Source organism: Hirundo rustica, chromosome Z (genome assembly GCF_015227805.2).
Source record: "Hirundo rustica isolate bHirRus1 chromosome Z, bHirRus1.pri.v3, whole genome shotgun sequence".
In the NCBI taxonomy this organism is placed as follows: Eukaryota; Metazoa; Chordata; class Aves; order Passeriformes; family Hirundinidae; genus Hirundo; species Hirundo rustica.
In genome coordinates, this window is record NC_053488.1 from 46,349,170 (window position 1) to 46,367,700 (window position 18,531).

Here is an 18,531-nt window from a genome sequence, read left to right on the forward strand (position 1 = left end):
AGAGGGAAAATGGCAGAGATCACAGAGCAAAATACCTGGAGCTGGTCACAAAAATCAGGAGGCAGAGTTCCTAGAAAGTGGAGAAATTAAGATGATTAAATTCTTATTTAACCACTCTCTTTCCATGCTGCCCCACAATTTAACACGTCTTGCTGTCGGTGAGGCTTCACACGATGCTTTGTGATACTTGAGACTTAAGGGCAAGTCCTGAACTGGTCTATTTCCATGAATAAGTAAAAGCCATGAGCTGATCAAATGGGTCAGTGGTGCGCACAATACCCTGCTTTGTGCAAGTCCTGGGTTAGGGAATGACCTTGGGGCTTTGCTTCCTCGGGCAAACTAGGGCTTGTAAGCATGACAAAGCCTCCTTGGAGAAGCTGGCATTTTCCTGGGAGCTCTCACATCCCCCACTGTCTGATTACACAGCTTCAGAAGAGAATGCCTATCTTTCCAGCCCCTGGGTGAACTCAGGGTTTGCAGCTGCTATTTTGTGAGCTGGAAGCTTCATGGGGGCAGAAAGCAGTTCAAAGGGGTGGAAAAGGGTGTTAAATGCCACTGCATTTACTGCACCAGGGAGTTAAAAGCAGGATGGACAGATATAATGAGAAGAAAATGCAAGAAGGGAGAAGGAGTATTAGGAGTATCGTATTTAGCCTTCTTTTTTTTTTTTTTTTTCCTCATGGGATGCCATACTGCTAAATTGGTATTGTACCACAAAGTCTTTATTGTTAGGGTAATTGCAGGGATGGAAAGAGGGAAAATGGCAGAGATCACAGAGCAGAATACCTGGAGCTGGTCACAGAAAGCAGGAGGCACCCTTAGAAGTAAAAATCAGAGAAAAGTAAATGCATTATAATAAACAGAAACGCACAAAGCTTTAAAAAGCTCTGAACACAGAGAACAAATGGACTGTAAACTACTCGTGCTGTAGCTGTTGCCATCATGAGAACCTGAGGAGCTGGAAAGGACAGAATTTTGTCAAGGATGGGAACCATCTGGCCCGGAAAGCCTTGGAGCCTGAGGTGGTTATGGATTAATTAATTTTAGCCCTACTAGGGAAACAGAAATGCTAGGTTGTTTTTCACCCTTTGGTCTTTCTCTGGTGTTTATAAACCAGTCAAGTAGTATCTCCTAGTACTTCTGCTCCAATAAAATCTAAAAAGTACCCCAAAACATTACCATCCCAAAATATTCTGCCTTTACATCAACTGTATAGTGTTTACTGCAATATAGATGTCTCTGAACTTTATTCCTAGGCTGAAGTCTGGATATAAGCCAAACATGGTAATGGTGAAATAAGAAAACAGTTAAACTGTTAATGGTAGAGAGCAGTTTGGAATTATTTCTGATACATCTCTGCCTCTGGGCAGGGAAATGCTCATTTAGAGGTCAAAAAATGGAGATCTCTGCTGTCATCTTTCATTTGCATCTAAATTTGGATTATATTCCTCCTAAAGCATCTTTGAATATGATAGGCCTTTTTGTCTAAGAGAAAAAAAGATCAGGCTGTATGACCGGATGGTAAAAGATTTAGTATTTGAAAAACTTTGGGCATATTTATTTATGTGCGCTGTATGTGACTAAAAGTTGCATCCCTCACATTTTAGATGGTGTGGAATAGTCTAGCTGTTGACACTGAGCTTATGTAATGACAACGAAAAAAGTTATCCGATCTCTCCATGCAAATGTAGTCTGTGCCACTGTCTAAAATCTTTACTTAATCTATTACTCAGAATGGGTGTGGGTGAATTCTACGTGCAGCTTAAACAACAGCGGTGCGTTTGCACTAAGCTTGCAATAGAAAAGGAAAATTAAAAATAAAGAGGTTCCAGTTAGAAACATCTGTTCTGTGATTCAGTAGAAAATGTAAGACATGGTTCTCAGGCTTGATTTGCTACATCTTTACGTCTGCAATAGGGAGATTACCATTTTGCATGTGAATTAAATACTTGCTAAAATATTTAGGCACATAAGTAGACACAGCTTCTGTTTTGATTAGTTTGTTGGGTCCTTTTTTGTACTGGACACCAAAAATAAATTGAGCAGCAACCCTTTTTGGAGATGACCAGAAAGGGAGAGGCTGTGATTGCAGTGAAGCCACAGGTCTTTCCTGGTGTCAGCTGAGAATGGCTGGGATTACTGACCTGTGGTCTATGGCTCGTCCCTCCTTCTGCCTACCAAGGGTTCTGTGGGCCACAGGACATTTCTGAGGGCCTTTTTCAGAAGTGTTATTCCAAAACACGTTGTCCTTGGAGGGATAAGGGTAGGCAGTGACTGGGCAGTGATTTGGCTTAGGGAACTCTGCTGTTTATATTTTATGTACAGTCTTGCTGAAGGCTGGTGGAACTGGAATTGTGATAGAGAACCTATCGTTCAAGAAATGAGTTTTCAATTGAAATGAAGCAATGAAGTTTGATGCATTTTCTGAGATAACAAACCTTAAAATCGAAGTCACTGGTGGATTACATTTACCATGATTCCTGTGCAGGGTCTGTGATGTTAAAAGTTATTTGAACAGCAACATGTCAGATGATGGTTTTCACAGCTTTGGCTTTCTTGTCTTTATTGATAATTATAGGAGAAGCCCAGATGTACAAGCTAAAGAAGAACTGTGGAAACATATTCAGTAAGTATAGCCTTTGTAGGGTTTGAGAGGTGTTTGGTTTCCTCAAATGTAGTTATTCAAATCCCCTCCACTGTGGCACTAGACTGATTTAGTTTCAGTAAATTATGTATATGTTAATAACCTCCTGTGTGCAGAAGATACTTCAGGTCACTGAATGCTCTGAGTAATGATTACCATTGCATGTAAATAAATTGTTAAAGAAAAAGACATGATTTTAGAGATTTATTCCTGTGTGGCTTCCAAAATGTCGATATCAACACTTTTAGCATGACACCCCACTACCCCTTAGGAAGATCTTTAGCAATTCCAAAGCACACATAATGTTCATGATATTGTGAAGCTACAAGATCAGATTTGCAGGGAGGTGAGAGGAAAGAGGATGTGATATGCAGGTGAAACAGTCAAACTGAAGTTACACTTATTTCAAAATAGGCATCCTGTTTTGATGTCAAGATAGCTTCAGGACTGATAACAGGTTGTTTTAGTAAATCTTTTTAGCCCAATGTAATAAAAATTATTGCATCCCACAGTTACTGTTACATTTTTTACTTTTCCTAATCCTTTATAGGAAGGAGCTTGTGGATCCATCTGGCCTATCTGAGGAGCAATTGAAAGAAATTCCGTACACTAAAGTAGAGTGAGTTTATGTCAGAATTTTTTTTTTTTTTTTTTTTTTAAGAACATAAAAGCCCACTTTTCTTCCTTTACTGTGAACTCTGTCCTACTGAAATAGGAATGGGTTTACACATAATCTACAAACTCATATCTATTCCAAATACTCCCCTAGGATGGGTTGGGTGGGGATACTTAATCTTAAAATTGAATATGTTTCCTTTCCAAAATAAGAAAAAAAATCATCTTAATCTCTCTTAATTTCTCCCACACACTCATGAACTTTTATGTTCTGTATGTATCCCAGTGCTAGCCGTGAATCTTTCTTATATTATAAACTACAGAACCAGAAAGAAAGGAATGTAAACAAGAAAAGAATTTTTTTCTTAAACTTTTTCTTTGTTTAAATATTCTGATCATCCAAGGCACTCTTTGACCTTTGCAATCCCTTCCCTGGCTTTTCATGGGCAGCTGCCAGGGCGTAGCTCTTTCCGTAAGAACCAACACTTCGATAATTGCCCATTTGGGATTCCACTTATCAGTACAAGCAGCTGAATGTGGCACAAATGGGATCCTGGGTTGCATTATATATAATGTGCTTCCAAACACCACTAGGCAAAAAAGGCTGATGTTACGGACATATAAATTAATGTATTCTTTATTAAAGTTTCATTCTCAAATATGGGCATGCCAGTTTGTGACCTCTGCTCTCTTAAAGCATTGAATTCCACATACAGACTTCTAAAAAGAAGCATTAGCCCTTTAAATTCAGCCAGTGCAAGAAGCCATCTGCTACACTTTAGTAAGAAATGGGAGGAACTCTCAGTCTGCATCTGAATTTATGTTTTGTGCCAAAGATCGGGTTTACCAACTATCTGTTGTCAATTCTGCATCTCTCTTAGGACTCAAGGTGACCCCATCCGCATCCGGCACTCACACTCCCCTCGCAGCTACCGGCAGTACCGGCGGTCTCAGTGCTCTGATGGGGAGAGATCTATCCTGTCTGAAGTGAAGTATGTGAACATGGTTATTTAGCACTGAACTAGTCTAGTGCATCCCAAAAGTTGTTTAGAGATCGTGGTGGTAAGAAGCAGCATAAATGTGGTTTGTTGGTGGCACAGGGTTCAGACAACCCTCTAAATAGTATGTCTTTAGAGGTAAACATGAATGGAACAACTCCAAAGCCATTTACGGTCTGTTCTCGGCCACAGTGGCTTTCTTGATCTATTTGGAAAGAGGAAAAACTGAAAAAGGCTGAAATAAACCTGTATTGGTCTTTAGTGGTAGATCATCAAGTCGCATAGGGGATGAAAATTCATTAGTTGCTTCCCAGATAATTTCATCCTTGATAGTGCTGTTATCTGTGTTAGCTCTGTATTTTGTTTCATGGGAACTCTAGTACCTGCTTTCTCAATAGGTGGATCAGTCTTTCCTAGATGACTGAAGAGTACTTATGAATGGAAAAGCAACACCCCCTTCTCAGTTGCAGCAAGGCCATACAAATATGAAAAGCAGTCCCCACCTGGAAGGCTAGTTTTAGCTGGATAGCACCCTGAAGGAGTTGTAGCAGACCCATGATTTCAGGTGATGCTTGTCTTTGCAATGAGGGTAGCCAGGCCGTGGCAGAGGTCGTCCAGAGAAGTTGTGGCTGCTCCATCCTAGAAGTGTTGGCAGGTTGGCTGGAACTCTGAGCAACATGGATAGTGGAAAGTGTCCCTGCCCATGGCAGGAGGTGGAACTGAATGATCTTTAAGGTCACTCCCAAACCAAACCATTCTGTAATTCAATGATGTTTTATCAATTTGGGCTGCTTATGAAGACCCGGAAAAGAAAGGGATGGGATGGGCTATGCCCTGAAGGTGCCCACAGAGGATCAGCACGACAGCTTTCAGATGTCCAAAGTCAGGTGATAAAAGCCTTTCAGATCTATAGAGCAGTCTGGGTCAGTTTCATTGTTCTTCCTCTGCACAGTTACAGTTTACTTAATTAAAGCAATTTTCATTTTATGATATCATAATTCCAGTGTCAAAACTGATATGATCCCTCCACTACCTGTTACACGGTCTTCAGATGGGAAAGGTCCCAGCATACAGCTGACTCAACAGGTTAGTGATTGTACATCCTTTGCAATTTTCCTTTATATTGGAGCAACAAGTGGGGTTCTAGTGCTTTATTTAAGATGGTCTTCATTTTTCAGTGAAAAATAAAAATGAGACTTCTTACAGCAGGAGTGTGAATTGAATTTTTGTGCTTTACTTACACTTTGTTTTCCAAAATATATGTAGTTCTGTAGCATATGGCCCTGTGAGCACCTGCTTCTGCTGCTGGAGAATTCTTTCCCTAATCTGATGCATCCCTAAGATGCATCTCAGCTCCTCACAGAAGGAAAACTTTTACCACTTCTTGAATTATGCACATGTGGTTGTGATGCAGTTGTAATCACATCGTTTATTCGCCTCTTTTAGAAGTAGTCTGAAGAGCTTTGTTGCTTGGGCTTGCTTCTTTTTTCCCTTCCCCTTCCCCTTCCCTTCTATTCCCCCCCAATACTGAACGTTTTTTAGGCTATTAACATCTTAAAAGGACAGAACTTGTCTTCTGTTAATCTAACTTAATCACTGTCTTTCATCATATATTACACTACCATATCTCTCAGTTTTGATCCTTTTATTGAGCTCAAAAAGTGAGATGCAAATTCCATTCAGAAGCACTTGCAGATCTTTTATACAAACACACAAAAGGAGAACAAAAATATGGAAGGAAGAATTAAAGATACTTAACTTTACCATACCAGTAATATAAAAATGTTCAGTGTCTACAAACACCTCTCTTTGTCCTGTTCCAGGCTGCCTCACAACAGTGGCCATTAATTCCTTGTGTTTGCTTGCAGTGTTTTGCTAAATATCAAATAATTAATCATGACGTTTCCTGAATAGGCAATAGGACAAAGGGGCAGCAGCTGGCAGGAGGCAAGAGGGGAAAAAAAGTTCTGTTTGCTCAAATAAATATAGAGACTTTAATATTCCTGATGCATCTATATATATGTTTATATAAATACCCACAGCCTAAGGATTTCATAGCAACAATTATCAAAATACAGTGTTTAAATTCTGTTGTATCCTTTCAACAACATGTTTAACTTACTCTTTTCAGAGGCAGAATGGATCTAAAGACAGCCTAATAGAAGAACTATCTCTGCTATCCACTAATAATGTTGATGGAAAACCTGCCACTAAGATCGTAAAAACTGTACAGGTGCCACGCTGCAAGGTGGAGACTTGACTGATGAATTGAAGATGGTGAATGGATTTTGGTCTTTAGAAAGTCAGAATTTGTTCATGTGTACAAGGGAAGGAACTGAAGTTGATGTGGTGATCTTTCCTTCAGGACACCTGGAAGTGCAGCCTGTTTGCTGGGAAGACCAAAGCAATGGTTTTATCACCAACACCATTCTAGTGGTGTGTCTGATTGAGGACAAGCTGCCTGATAGACAACCAAAACCAAAAGTCTTTGCAAAACTGAGAGATCAGCAGTTACATTTCCAAAAAATGAACAACAAGAAAAAAATTGCTGCAACAAAACAGGCTTCATGGTCTTCTCTGGAACTGAATTGCCTTGTTCTAAGAAGTGACTGTTAACTGAGATGATCAGGACCAGATGCTTCAAGATAAGTAGAATAGTCATATTTTTTGTCAATTGTGCAATACAGTGCGATATGGGGAAGTTATCTTCACAATTTATATGGGGATCAACTTATGTCCTGAGACATAAGGAAGATAGCTCTTACAAGGGTTATTTTAGCCTAGCATAGTACCAAATGCTCCTGTTGTTGATACAAATTCTGACTCAACTCATTTTAGCTCAAAAACAAAGACTCCATAACATGCTATATCAATGAGTTCCAGAGGTGATACAGACTTACTTTGCTTTGGGCAGGTTTAAGTGTCCTAAATTTTGAATGTCCTTTTGTGTAGAGACACTATTTAAATGAACATCCCATACCACAGAAATATATTTACCAACTTGTAGTAAAGCACACTGGAAAATGGGAAATATAAATTGACCCACTGTGTTAAGACTGCTTAGCAAGGCACTTCAGTGCTGGTTAAATTAAACTTGTGGAGTAGTATTTAAGATAGCACTAGATAAGCAAAATCTGTCTTAGTATCTCATATAAAATAATCTGACATTTTGCTCTGAGCCATTTCTTTGTTAAAATTACAACGGAAGTATTTTGGGTATGATAACTATAGGGTTTGTTTTGTTTTGTTTTGTTTTTTGTTTTTTTGTCGTGGCAGGAATGCTGTTTTAATTATGCTGCACACTGAGTGGGTTATCTTCTAATATATATCTAAAGTGATGCCTGGCTCTCCTCTTGTCCTAACACTTCTTACAAATATCTGAAAGTCACTTCTCAGTCTCCCATTTGTACACAGTCAGCACACTGATGAGCCTTCAGGTGTTGCTGACTTGTTGGGGAGCTTAGCAAAGTCTTTGTGTTGTGGAAGTAATTTTTGCTAAGTGTAATCATTGAACTAAATATTGAATTTGTCAAATAGTGTTGTAAACAGCTGTAGCAGCTCACGTGCCTTTCTACGTCTGTCTCTACACTCAACCCCCACAACCTCCAGAAATCTGCAGTGATCCTGTGTCTTCCAGTCCAAGCAACACCAGGGAATTGCAGCCCTGCCAGAAAAGCCCTGCTTGAGAACTGGAGTTAGCATAAGTTACACTTTACAAGATACATGGGATTACTTATACACATTTTAACTAAATTGGTAAGCGAAATGTTGTTTCATGTTTTATTTTCCACTTAATTTTTGATTCGTCATTTCATGATCTGAGGTGGTCAGGTGGATGTTACTAGCCAGGGTGGCAGCCATACAGTTTGTATATTACTATCACAGCATGGAGCTGGGAAGTGCTGCATCCTGCCAGGGAAGGCAGATTCATTGACAAATACTTTTCTTTGGTTATTTATTTGGGACAGCTTTGCTTCTACAGTCTCAGTGAACAAATCTAAGGGAAGGAGAGAGTAAGAACCCCTCTGTAGTAAAAAATCAGTTTTCATGGAGGTTCTTCAAATTTTTTTGAATTTACTATGGATTCAATTCTAGGACATTGTTGGGCTTGGCTTAAAGTATTGGCTTAGTTTTGTAAGCTTTTAAAATGGTATCATTGTCATTGCTCCAATTTAAAGTGATCCTTTAGGATCTGTTTAGACCTTGTGTAGTACTGTCATGAACAAGTTTAAAAAAGTAAAAAAGAAAATCCAAACCACAACAACAAAAATCCCAACCAACCCCTAGAGAAAAAACAAAACAAAACAAAACAACAAACAATGGCAAAATGGCCTAATGGAGAGCATCTTTTGGAAGACAATTGAAAAATTACAAACTATACAAGAACTGGATACAGCGTCTGCAATGAAAGCTGCTCCTTGTTCCTTTGAGGTGTTCCAACTTTGAGTATTTCACACTTGCTTGTAGTTTGCTGCTTTCTAAATTGTTACCATTAGTTTGTTATCCTTACTCAGGCACAGGTAAGTAGCACATATCTACTACTGCAGGTGGATTTGTGTTATTATTTGAGAATTATCTGTACTTAGTGTATCTATCTTGCCAATCTTTCAATATTGATCAAGAAGGTTTATATCTAACCTCATGTTTTCCTGTGTGCTTTCATCTTCCTGTGGCCTTTTGTGTGTTATTGCTGGATACCATCAGCCAAGTGCATGGTATTTACTTACTGCACTACATCAGAAAATAGGCTTCTGTAAAGTCTAATAGTGAAAGTTTTCAATTCTCAAGTCACTGGAGAATTGTTTAACAATCAAGCCAACTTTTTTGCATTTAAATGAGAAATTCATGGAGCAAGCCCTAGATTTGAGTTAGTGGTCTTCTTCCTGATGAGACAATGTAGGAAGCAGCTTTTTAGCAAGTCTGATGTTAGCCTAGGTCACTACAATCCAGTTTTGTATCTACAAATGACTAAAGATGTAATGCCCCTATGCCACATTTTCCAAATGCTTTGTTGTGCCAAACAAGGCAAAACTTGCAATGATGACATCACTCTCAGCTAATAGTAGAGAAAAGCAATTTGAGGAAAAGCACCTTTTTTATGATCTATTTTTGTGAGAGATACATACAAGTGATCAATCATTGAAAGCACTTACTGTATCACAGCTATGCCTTCCAGACCTAAACCAGCTGTACATATCTAAGTCACCAGCCTCTTACAGCTCTGAGCTGTACCTTGCCCTCTCCACTGCTGCTACCTTTCCCTAGCTCTCCTGAGGCATTCACAGCTTAGAGGCAGTTACATTTTCAGATCTGGAGTCTGGATGTCAGTCTAAAATACTTGTACATCCTGATGAGTCAGGCAAAAGACATGAGAGGCATAACAGTGTCAGGAGGTTTACCTTGGGGTTGGATGCTATACAGACCCATGCTCACTTGGACAAAGGATTGGTATTTGATGCATTCTCATCTTAATTCTCCTGAGTTCATCTCAGACCAATGATTTTAAATTTGTGCCTCTGCCTCTACCTCTTCTTAGGATAAGCACTGGTATGTTACAGAACTCTCACTAAATAGCAACAATTACAACACAGTGGTACAACCTTTTGCAAAACACGTATTTTATACAATAAAGAGGGCTTGCTAACCACAGCACAAAAGCATTGTTGTATATCCTGTACTGGTTCCCTTGCTTAGTTGGCTGGCTTCTTTCATTAGGAACTAGCCTTGACCTGCTGTTTTCTACACTGGACCTCTTACCAGTATCACCAACTCTGCAACTTGTATTCTAATCAAGCTTATGATATTGATGATGTTTGTTGAAAAGTCATTACCATTTAGGTTGCCAAATTCATTCCCTTTATACAGGTGGATATTGAACTGAAGAGATAGCATGTTTTCTTCTGGGAATATTTGTTTAATTCAAAACTCCCTAGAAAGGTGTTTGAAGACAACATACATGAACATACCAATGTGATATGTTTGTTCCATGTACATTAAGTATTCAGTAAGCAACTGTGTGCTTTATTTTAAAATGAGTTTGACAGATAGCTGTATCAGTATTTGTGTCCAGGGTATTTAAAAGTCAAGTAAAACTTGGATTTTTAGGGCATTGCATGGTTGCCTGTGTGTCTTATTTACATTATACAAAGGAGCAAAGCCTTTAGAAACACAGATCCATTTGACACCACCATCTGGTAAAAACAGGTGTAGTAAGAATTAAAATCCACTTGAGGATACAGCTTCTCCAGATTAAGTATTTTATCCTCTAGCAGGAAGTTGTCAGTGTAAGCTTTGCATTTTCAGTGCACACCTATACCAGTTTCCTTTCTCACCTAAAAATCACCAGAGACCAACAGCAGACTATGTAAGCTGTCAAACACAGATACAGTGCCAGTGTGGCAGACACTCTCTCCTTAATATGTTTGTTTTTATTCCTGTATTTGTTCTCCTGAGTAAGAGCTGTGGTGTGTTGACCTTGGTTGGACACCAGGTGCTCACCAAGCTGCTTGATCACTCCCCTCCTTAATAGGATGGGAGAGGGAATTATTAGATGGAAAAAAATCCTTGTGGGTCAAGATAAAGGAGTTTAATAAAGCAAAAGGAAAAAACCCCCAAAACCAACCAAACAAACAAAAAAACCCCCAAACCCCCAAACCAACAACAAAAAACAAAAACAAACAAACAAATAAAACCCCCACCACAAAAAACCAAAGCAAAACAAAACCCAAACTCCAAAAGATTTACTTTTCTACTTCCCAGGAGCACATGGTGTCCACCCAGTTCCTGCAAAGTAGGGCTTCAGTACATGTAGTAGGTTGTTCCAGAATACAAATTCCTTATCCTCTCTCTTCAGTTTTTACTGCTGAGCAGATTCTTATAGTCTGATTTTTTTTCAAGGGTGCAATTCAGTTAGCCAATCATACAAAATAAAAGGCAGTCCTGATGTTTAACATTGTACTTCACATTTACCAGCATTATTATTTAAGTAATCTGTGACTCTTGCACTCACCTCTTGCTCCTTCTACCTTACTTTTCCCTTGTTCTACCCCGTTACAACAGCTGTATTACACATTAAAGCTTGGGGTTCTACATTTCTTTTAATTAAAAGGTAATTAACATTTTAGATACCAATCATCAAGTCCTGGCCCTTGTTGCTGCTCTTGAGATTTTTTTTAAAGTTTTGAAGCTACTCCTGTCAGTCTTGCACTTCAAGAACAAAGGCCCACGAGCAGAACTCCTGAACAGATGCTATCTTGAGGGAATGTAATGCCTAATAAAACTCCTAAACTTTCAAGTACATCCTAGAATTACATGCTGGATCATTAAAAATTAATTACTCTTGTCTAAACCTCCTCTCTCGACAAACGAAAAACAACCTTACATTTAGAATTAGTGACATGCTTACATTCAGTACTGAAAAATCAGACATTGCAAGATAAACAATTTAAGCATTTTTTATTGTGATAAATCATGTTAAGTCTTCCTAGAAAAATAAGCAGCAATCCCAATCCCAACAATCTCAAGAGTATTTCACTCCCAAGTTATGCTGAAGTACCACATGATGTAGCTTGTCAAGGTGATAATAAACCAAGCTAGCCATTCTGCATGTTGGATAAACATCTTTCCTGCTATTTTTAAACCCGGGTTTGTTGCATTTCTACTTTTTAAATTTCTGCTTTTGTTCACCACAAAACAAATCTCAGTCAACCCTACTCCAAATACTACAGGAGACCATGGTTTACGTCATCACACCGCAACCACTCCTAGGCTTTGTTTCATCCAAAAAGGTGCATTGGTATCCCAACAATAACATAGAGGAAGTCCGAACTCTGAAACAGAAGCAATTACTACTAAAGCTTGGGAAAGTCATAAATTCTGAGAACAGAAACATAAATATTTTATTTTTTGTCTATATGAACATTACTAGACACTGCTACAATGCAGTTAAATGCAGTTTGTCTTACTACATGGAGGCTTAATAGTCCATCTTCTAAACAATTTTTTGTTTCTTAGGGAGGAGTGTTTGCATAGGTAGGCATTACTCTCAGGCTGGTTCTAACAATTCTTCATAAGGCAAAAAATAAACACGCAATATGAGACTGGACACAAGTAGCAAACAGCTCTTTTCAGTAATATCCTCTAAATTCCCAACACTAATACAAAATTACAAAGATTAACTTCTCCTCATCCCCTTGGGCAAAAAGCAAAAAGGTAAAATCTGCAAATCTAATTTTTAAGAAGCCTGCCTGCAAGAGAGGCCTTTTGCCCACCTAAGCAAGAATTCACATGGTAACTACAAGCCAGTGGCAGTAATAACACCTTCTGGCTAGTGGGAATCAACAGAAATTTCTGTAGTATTAACTCATCCATTAACTGTGCATTAGAAAATCCCCTGGGCACAGAATATACAATTTAATAATTTTATGTTGGAAAACAAGCAGCAGCGCTGTTACAGGACACATTACTAATAATGGATTACATAAACATTTCTCTTCCCCATGTCCAACAGATTCATACGAAGAGTGCCCACCTTACTCTTCAGCCCTGCAAAAGTCCCCAGTGCCTGGGGTGCAAAAGGTGTGGATGGATTTCACAGGTTTATTTCCTACCATTAACAGTGGTAAAGAATTCAGGGCATCTGTGTTGCTTAAGCAGATTTTCACATTTTGTGGATGAAACTTTCTGACATTACTATTTTCAAGAGTATCATGGCCAACCTGAAGGAGTTTCATCACTTCACTGAAGATTAGTTATATTTTCTCCTGAAAAACAAACAAACAAAACCCCCCAAAAAACACCAAGCAAATACTACAGTGATGCAGTAGTACTGCATCATTCTTACACCAGATTTCCAGTATTGACCTGAAGTTCCTGGTTTCAGAGACTTGGATTACTTGTCACACTCTTGGGTATGTACGTTATACAAAGCACAGTCTCAGCAATGAAGTTTTGATAGTGCATGCAATTTTTATTAATACCTTCTTTGTACTAATGAATTTTGGGCTGACTTGCACTGCTCAGCTTTTCAATAGCATTGGCTTTTCCAAGACTTTACAGTGAAGCAGTATCTGGCAAATGAGATTCCAAGATGTCATGTTTTGCCAGTCTTTTTAATGTTTTCATTCCCTGTGTTCTGAACTGCTCCACAATATCACACCCCTAAAAGCAAACGTGAGAAAGCATGTCCTTGTCTTGGACACACTGGCAGCCACATAGCGATTTAACATGCTACCCACACCAAACTTTATTTTACAGCTTCCACTTTGCTCTTGTTGATAAGAATACAGTCATCAGGCTGATCTCACTCTCACTGTTTCAGTTCTAATTTCTGAACTCTGAACTCATTGTGCCAAAGCTCATTCTCAGCAGAAAGCTGTTACTCACAGCTGTGCAATCAGCACTTGATGGTTTCTTCCCACATGCCCTTCTCAAGCTCGGAGGCTTTCACCACATAGGGAGATCCTGAACTTCCAGCAAAACACACTACAAACCTGTAAGAAGCATTCCTAGCATTAAGCATTCTGGCAGGAATCTGACAGTATCAAAGTACATTTTACACTTTCAAAAGGGCATCAAGGAAAGAATAGCTCAAGAACAGACAACGTATTATTCAATACTGAATAACAGATCTACAAATCTACAAAAACAAAACACTTTTTTTTCCCCTTTTAAGACGATTTAAATATTTTCTGAGTATTAAGCTGTAAATATATTTTTACAATAGAAAGACTAGGGGTCACAGCTGGAAACCTGGAAAGTTACGTACTCATTATTTGCAAATGTAAAGATCGTAAGACACAAGACAGCTAAATAATGCTGAAAGTGGCCATTTCAACTTTAGCTTTTCCTCTTTAAAGAACTGTCAGATTCTGCACTTTAAAAGACTTAAGAAAAAATCTACTATGCAATTGCTCAACCATAGTATTTCTACAGGTTGTTTGGGACTTTTTGCCCTTGAAAAAACGGAGAGGAGGAAGGTACATAACCAGCTCCCTAAACCGGTTTGAACAAGAGTTCCTCTCTGCTCGTTTTGACACCATATCCATTCTGGACAGGAATTGTAACGAGTTAATGCTTTGTTCATTGAACTTGCAAACACAGGATGACTCATGATTTTTAAGAGAGCCTTTAAACTTGCAAACACAGGATGACTCGTCATTTTAAGAGAACCTTTAAACTTGCAAACACAGCATGACTCATGATTTTTTAGACACATATGCTATTGCTTAACAAGGCTTTTTGAGCTCCAGGAAGGGGAACTGTGGCTGTTTTCGGAAGATAGAAGACGGTCTCCTAGCAACAAGATAACATCGATATGATAACAGAAGAAAAGAAATGCATAAAACGGAACTGGAAGACCGTAACGGTGCGGCAGTCGGCGGAGTGCAGACTCTCCCTGTCGCCCAGCGCTGCATTTGCTTATGCCCCACTTGCTGTAATTAATAAAATTTTAATTGGGACTAAATCTTGAGTCGTGCAATTTATAACAATTTGGTGCCGTGACTCGGATGAGAATGTTCCGGTAGAATAGGAATACTAGGGAGGCGCCCCACCTCCAGGTGGCCCCAGGATCTCTGTAACCTACCCCGCTCTCACCGACGAACCTAAAACTCGGGACATAAGCAAAGGAGACCGGTCGACCCTATAAACTTTGTGCACAAAGGTCCGGACGAAGACGCAGGACGCGTAAGTATTGCGTGGAATTACACGTGGGGAGCCGTTCGGTCGGGGTTGAGTATCCTGGAGTGTGCTGAGTGTGCTGTGTGAGAGGGGAGCCGGCAGCCGGACAACCCAAGTGAGTGTGGACCCTCAGTAGTGTGGTTCCCATTGCCCGCGAGGGCGTGGGCCACGAACAAGGGGAAGCGATTGGTTGCACACGTGTGATAGAAGGCACTCCAGAAGATGGGACAGGGGAAGAGCAAGCCCCCTCCACCCATGAAACTCCCACCTGTGCCTAAAGACAGTCCGTTAGGATTCATGCTAGCTGAATGGAAGCAGTATCCTGGGACTAGAGATAAGGATAAGGCCAAAATGATACACTATTGTGTAGAAGTATGGGGTGGGAAAGAAATATCTGGAAATGTTTTTTGGCCTGTATTTGGATCATCAGAAGATTGGGTTAGGCAGAAACTCAACTTATGGGTAAACACTAAGACCCCCTTTAGTCAGGAGGAGAGTGACTATGCAAGTATATGGGTTGAGACCCCAGGTGTGTTCCTATTCAACCTAAAACAAAAACCTGACTCTCGTGAAGATAAGAAAAGAGGGAAACGAGAGGAAGAAGTTCCCTTAGTTCCACCACCATATGTACCACCACAAGCCCCTCCACTCCCGGATAATGAAAATGCACAGGAACAGGCTGAGGCTCCACCTAGAGGTCCGATGACTAGACAAAGGGCGAGGCAACAGAATTTATACCCTTTAAGGGAAATGCCCATGGGGGGACCTCAGGCTGGGATAGGGTTTATCTCTGTCCCACTAAGCTCAGGGGATGTACGGGACTTCAAAAAGGAAATGGGGAACTTGTTAGAAGATCCACTAGGAGTATCAGAAAGAGTGGACCAATTCCTAGGTCCCAACATTTATACTTGGGACGAATTACAATCCATATTGGGCATCCTTTTCACATCTGAAGAGAAAAACATGATTAGACATGCAGGAATGCGCATTTGGGATGCCCAGCATGCACAAGGGCCACAAGCAGACCTTAAATGGCCATTACAAAATCCCAACTGGAATCATCAGAACCCAGAACACCGGGGACACATGCAGGATTTAAGAACAATAATCATCCAGGGCATCCGTGAGGCAGTTCCAAGAGGGCAGAATATTAACAAAGCATTTAATGAAAGGCAAAAGAAGGAAGAAACCCCAACTGAGTGGCTAGAAAGATTAAGGAAGAATTTGCAATTATATTCGGGGATAGACCCTGAAGCCCCAGTGGGGCAAGCCCTGCTCAAAACACAGTTTGTTGCAAAATCATGGGAGGATATTAGGAAGAAATTAGAAAAGTTGGACAACTGGCAGGAGAGGGGATTGGACGAGTTATTGAGGGAAGCTCAGAAGGTATATGTGCGGAGAGAGGAAGAAAGCTACAAAAGGCAAGTAAGAATGATGGTCACTGCAGTACGGGAAAGCAGAAGACAGGAAACACCCCGAAGGGACAGGTTAGACAGGCCTTCTCATCAGAAGTGGGAAGAAGTGTCGCCGAAGAATAGAGAGACACGAGCTTGTTTTTATTGTGGAGGAAAAGGACATCTAAGAAAGGATTGCAGAAAGAGAATAAAGGATGAGAGAATGTTTAAGGAAGACTAGGGAAGTCAGGGGCTCTATTTGCTGGGGACCAGGACACACCAGGAGCCCTTGATAAAAGTAAAAATAGGTCCCCAGCGCCAGGAATTTGAGTTCCTGGTAGACACAGGGGCTGAAAGATCAACCATTCAAAAACTGCCCCTTGGGTGCACCTTTGCCCGAGAAACTGCCCTGGTAGTTGGGGCAAAGGGGGAGCCTTTTGAAGTAAAATCAGTAAAGGATGTAGTAATTGAAACAGACAAAAAGATTAAATTGGGTAACTTCTTAATAGTGCCAGAGGCAGAATATAATCTATTAGGAAGAGACTTAATAATAGAATTGGGGATTAATTTAGAAATAGTAGATAAGGAGTTAAAGATTAAGCTATGCCCCCTTAGAGTGGAGGATGAGCAGAGAATAAACCCTGAAGTATGGTATACACCTGAAAGTGTGAGACAAATGGATATACCACCTTTTACAGTTACCCTTAAAAATCCAGATATCCCTGTTAGAATAAGGCAATACCCCATATCCTTAGAGGGACGAATGGGACTTAAACCTGAAATTGATAGACTGGTTAGCAAAGGACTACTGGAATCTTGCATGTCACCATTCAACACACCAATACTCCCCGTCAAGAAGCCAGATGGAACTTATAGGCTAGTCCATGACTTAAGGGAAATTAACAAAAGGACTGTAGCTCGCTTCCCAGTAGTAGCTAATCCATATACATTTTTAAGTAACTTGGGGCCTAATAATTGTTGGTATAGTGTAATAGACTTAAAAGATGCCTTTTGGGCCTGCCCCCTTGCAGAAAGTAGCCGGGATTATTTTGCCTTTGAATGGGAAGATCCAGAGACCCATAGGAGACAGCAATTGAGGTGGACCGTGTTACCTCAAGGGTTTACGGAATCCCCTAACTTATTTGGACAAGCACTAGAACAAATCCTCCAAGACTACAAGACCAGGCCAGGAGTAACTTTGGTACAGTATGTAGATGATTTACTACTAGCAGGGGAAAGAGAGGACGACGTTCGAAAAGAGAGCATAAAGCTACTAAACTTTTTGGGACTTAAAGGCTTAAAGGTATCAAAGGCCAAGTTGCAATTTGTGGAAGAAGAAGTTAAATATTTAGGCCACTACCTTAGTAAGGGTGAAAAAAGAATTGACCCCGAGAGAGTGAAAGGTATATTAGCCTTGCCACCCCCAAAGAACAAGAGGCAAATTAGGCAGCTTTTGGGACTAGTAGGATATTGCAGACAATGGGTTGAAAACTATAGTAGCAAGGTTAAATTCTTATATCAAAAACTCAGTCAAGAGGGTTTAATGAAATGGACCTGGGAAGATGAGGAAAGCTTAAAAAGAATACAACAGGACTTAATCCAAGCCCCCGTACTCAGTCTACCTGACTTAAAAAGACCCTTTTATTTATTCATAAACACAGATAATGGAACAGCCTACGGGGTATTGACTCAGGATTGGGCAGGGAAGAAGAAACCTGTGGGGTACCTATCCAAACTGTTAGATCCAGTTAGTAAAGGATGGCCTACTTGCTTACAAGCAGTTGTAGCCTATGCGCTCCTGACGGAAGAAGCACACAAAATAACATTTAACAGCGAATTAAAGGTGTTATCTCCTCATAATATTAGGGGAATTTTACAACAAAAGGCAGATAAGTGGATTACAGACTCCAGACTTTTAAAATATGAAGGCATCCTCCTAGACTCCCCTAAACTGACCCTAGAAGTGACGGGTTTGCAAAATCCGGCCCAGTTTTTATATGGGGAGCCAGATGAAAAGGAATTAGCTCATAACTGCATGACAACTATTGAAGAGCAAACTAAAATAAGACCAGACTTAGAGGAGGAAGAATTAGAAACAGGGGAAAAGCTATTTGTAGATGGATCATCACGGGTTATAGAAGGAAAAAGAGTGTCAGGCTATGCAATTATAGGGGGACCAGAACTAGAGGTTATAGAATCA

The 18,531-nt window shown here is 40.0% G+C and overlaps 1 protein-coding gene across 3 annotated transcripts in view; it reads left to right on the plus strand.

Annotated features, from left to right (window-relative positions):
• The window catches only part of EPB41L4A (erythrocyte membrane protein band 4.1 like 4A), a 133,987-nt gene extending 123,631 nt beyond the window's left edge, over nucleotides 1-10,356 (plus strand). For 2 of the 3 annotated variants that reach the window (XM_040090862.1, XM_040090864.1), the window contains 5 exons: nucleotides 2,579-2,626; nucleotides 3,195-3,263; nucleotides 4,141-4,251; nucleotides 5,262-5,343; nucleotides 6,389-10,356. In XM_040090862.1, the coding sequence (XP_039946796.1) occupies nucleotides 2,579-2,626; nucleotides 3,195-3,263; nucleotides 4,141-4,251; nucleotides 5,262-5,343; nucleotides 6,389-6,517 (439 nt within the window). In that variant the 3' untranslated portion in view covers nucleotides 6,518-10,356. The remainder of the gene's footprint in view (nucleotides 1-2,578; nucleotides 2,627-3,194; nucleotides 3,264-4,140; nucleotides 4,252-5,261; nucleotides 5,344-6,388) is intronic. The other variant, XM_040090863.1, reaches the window with a different exon arrangement.
• Nucleotides 10,357-18,531: the final 8,175 nt, after the last annotated feature.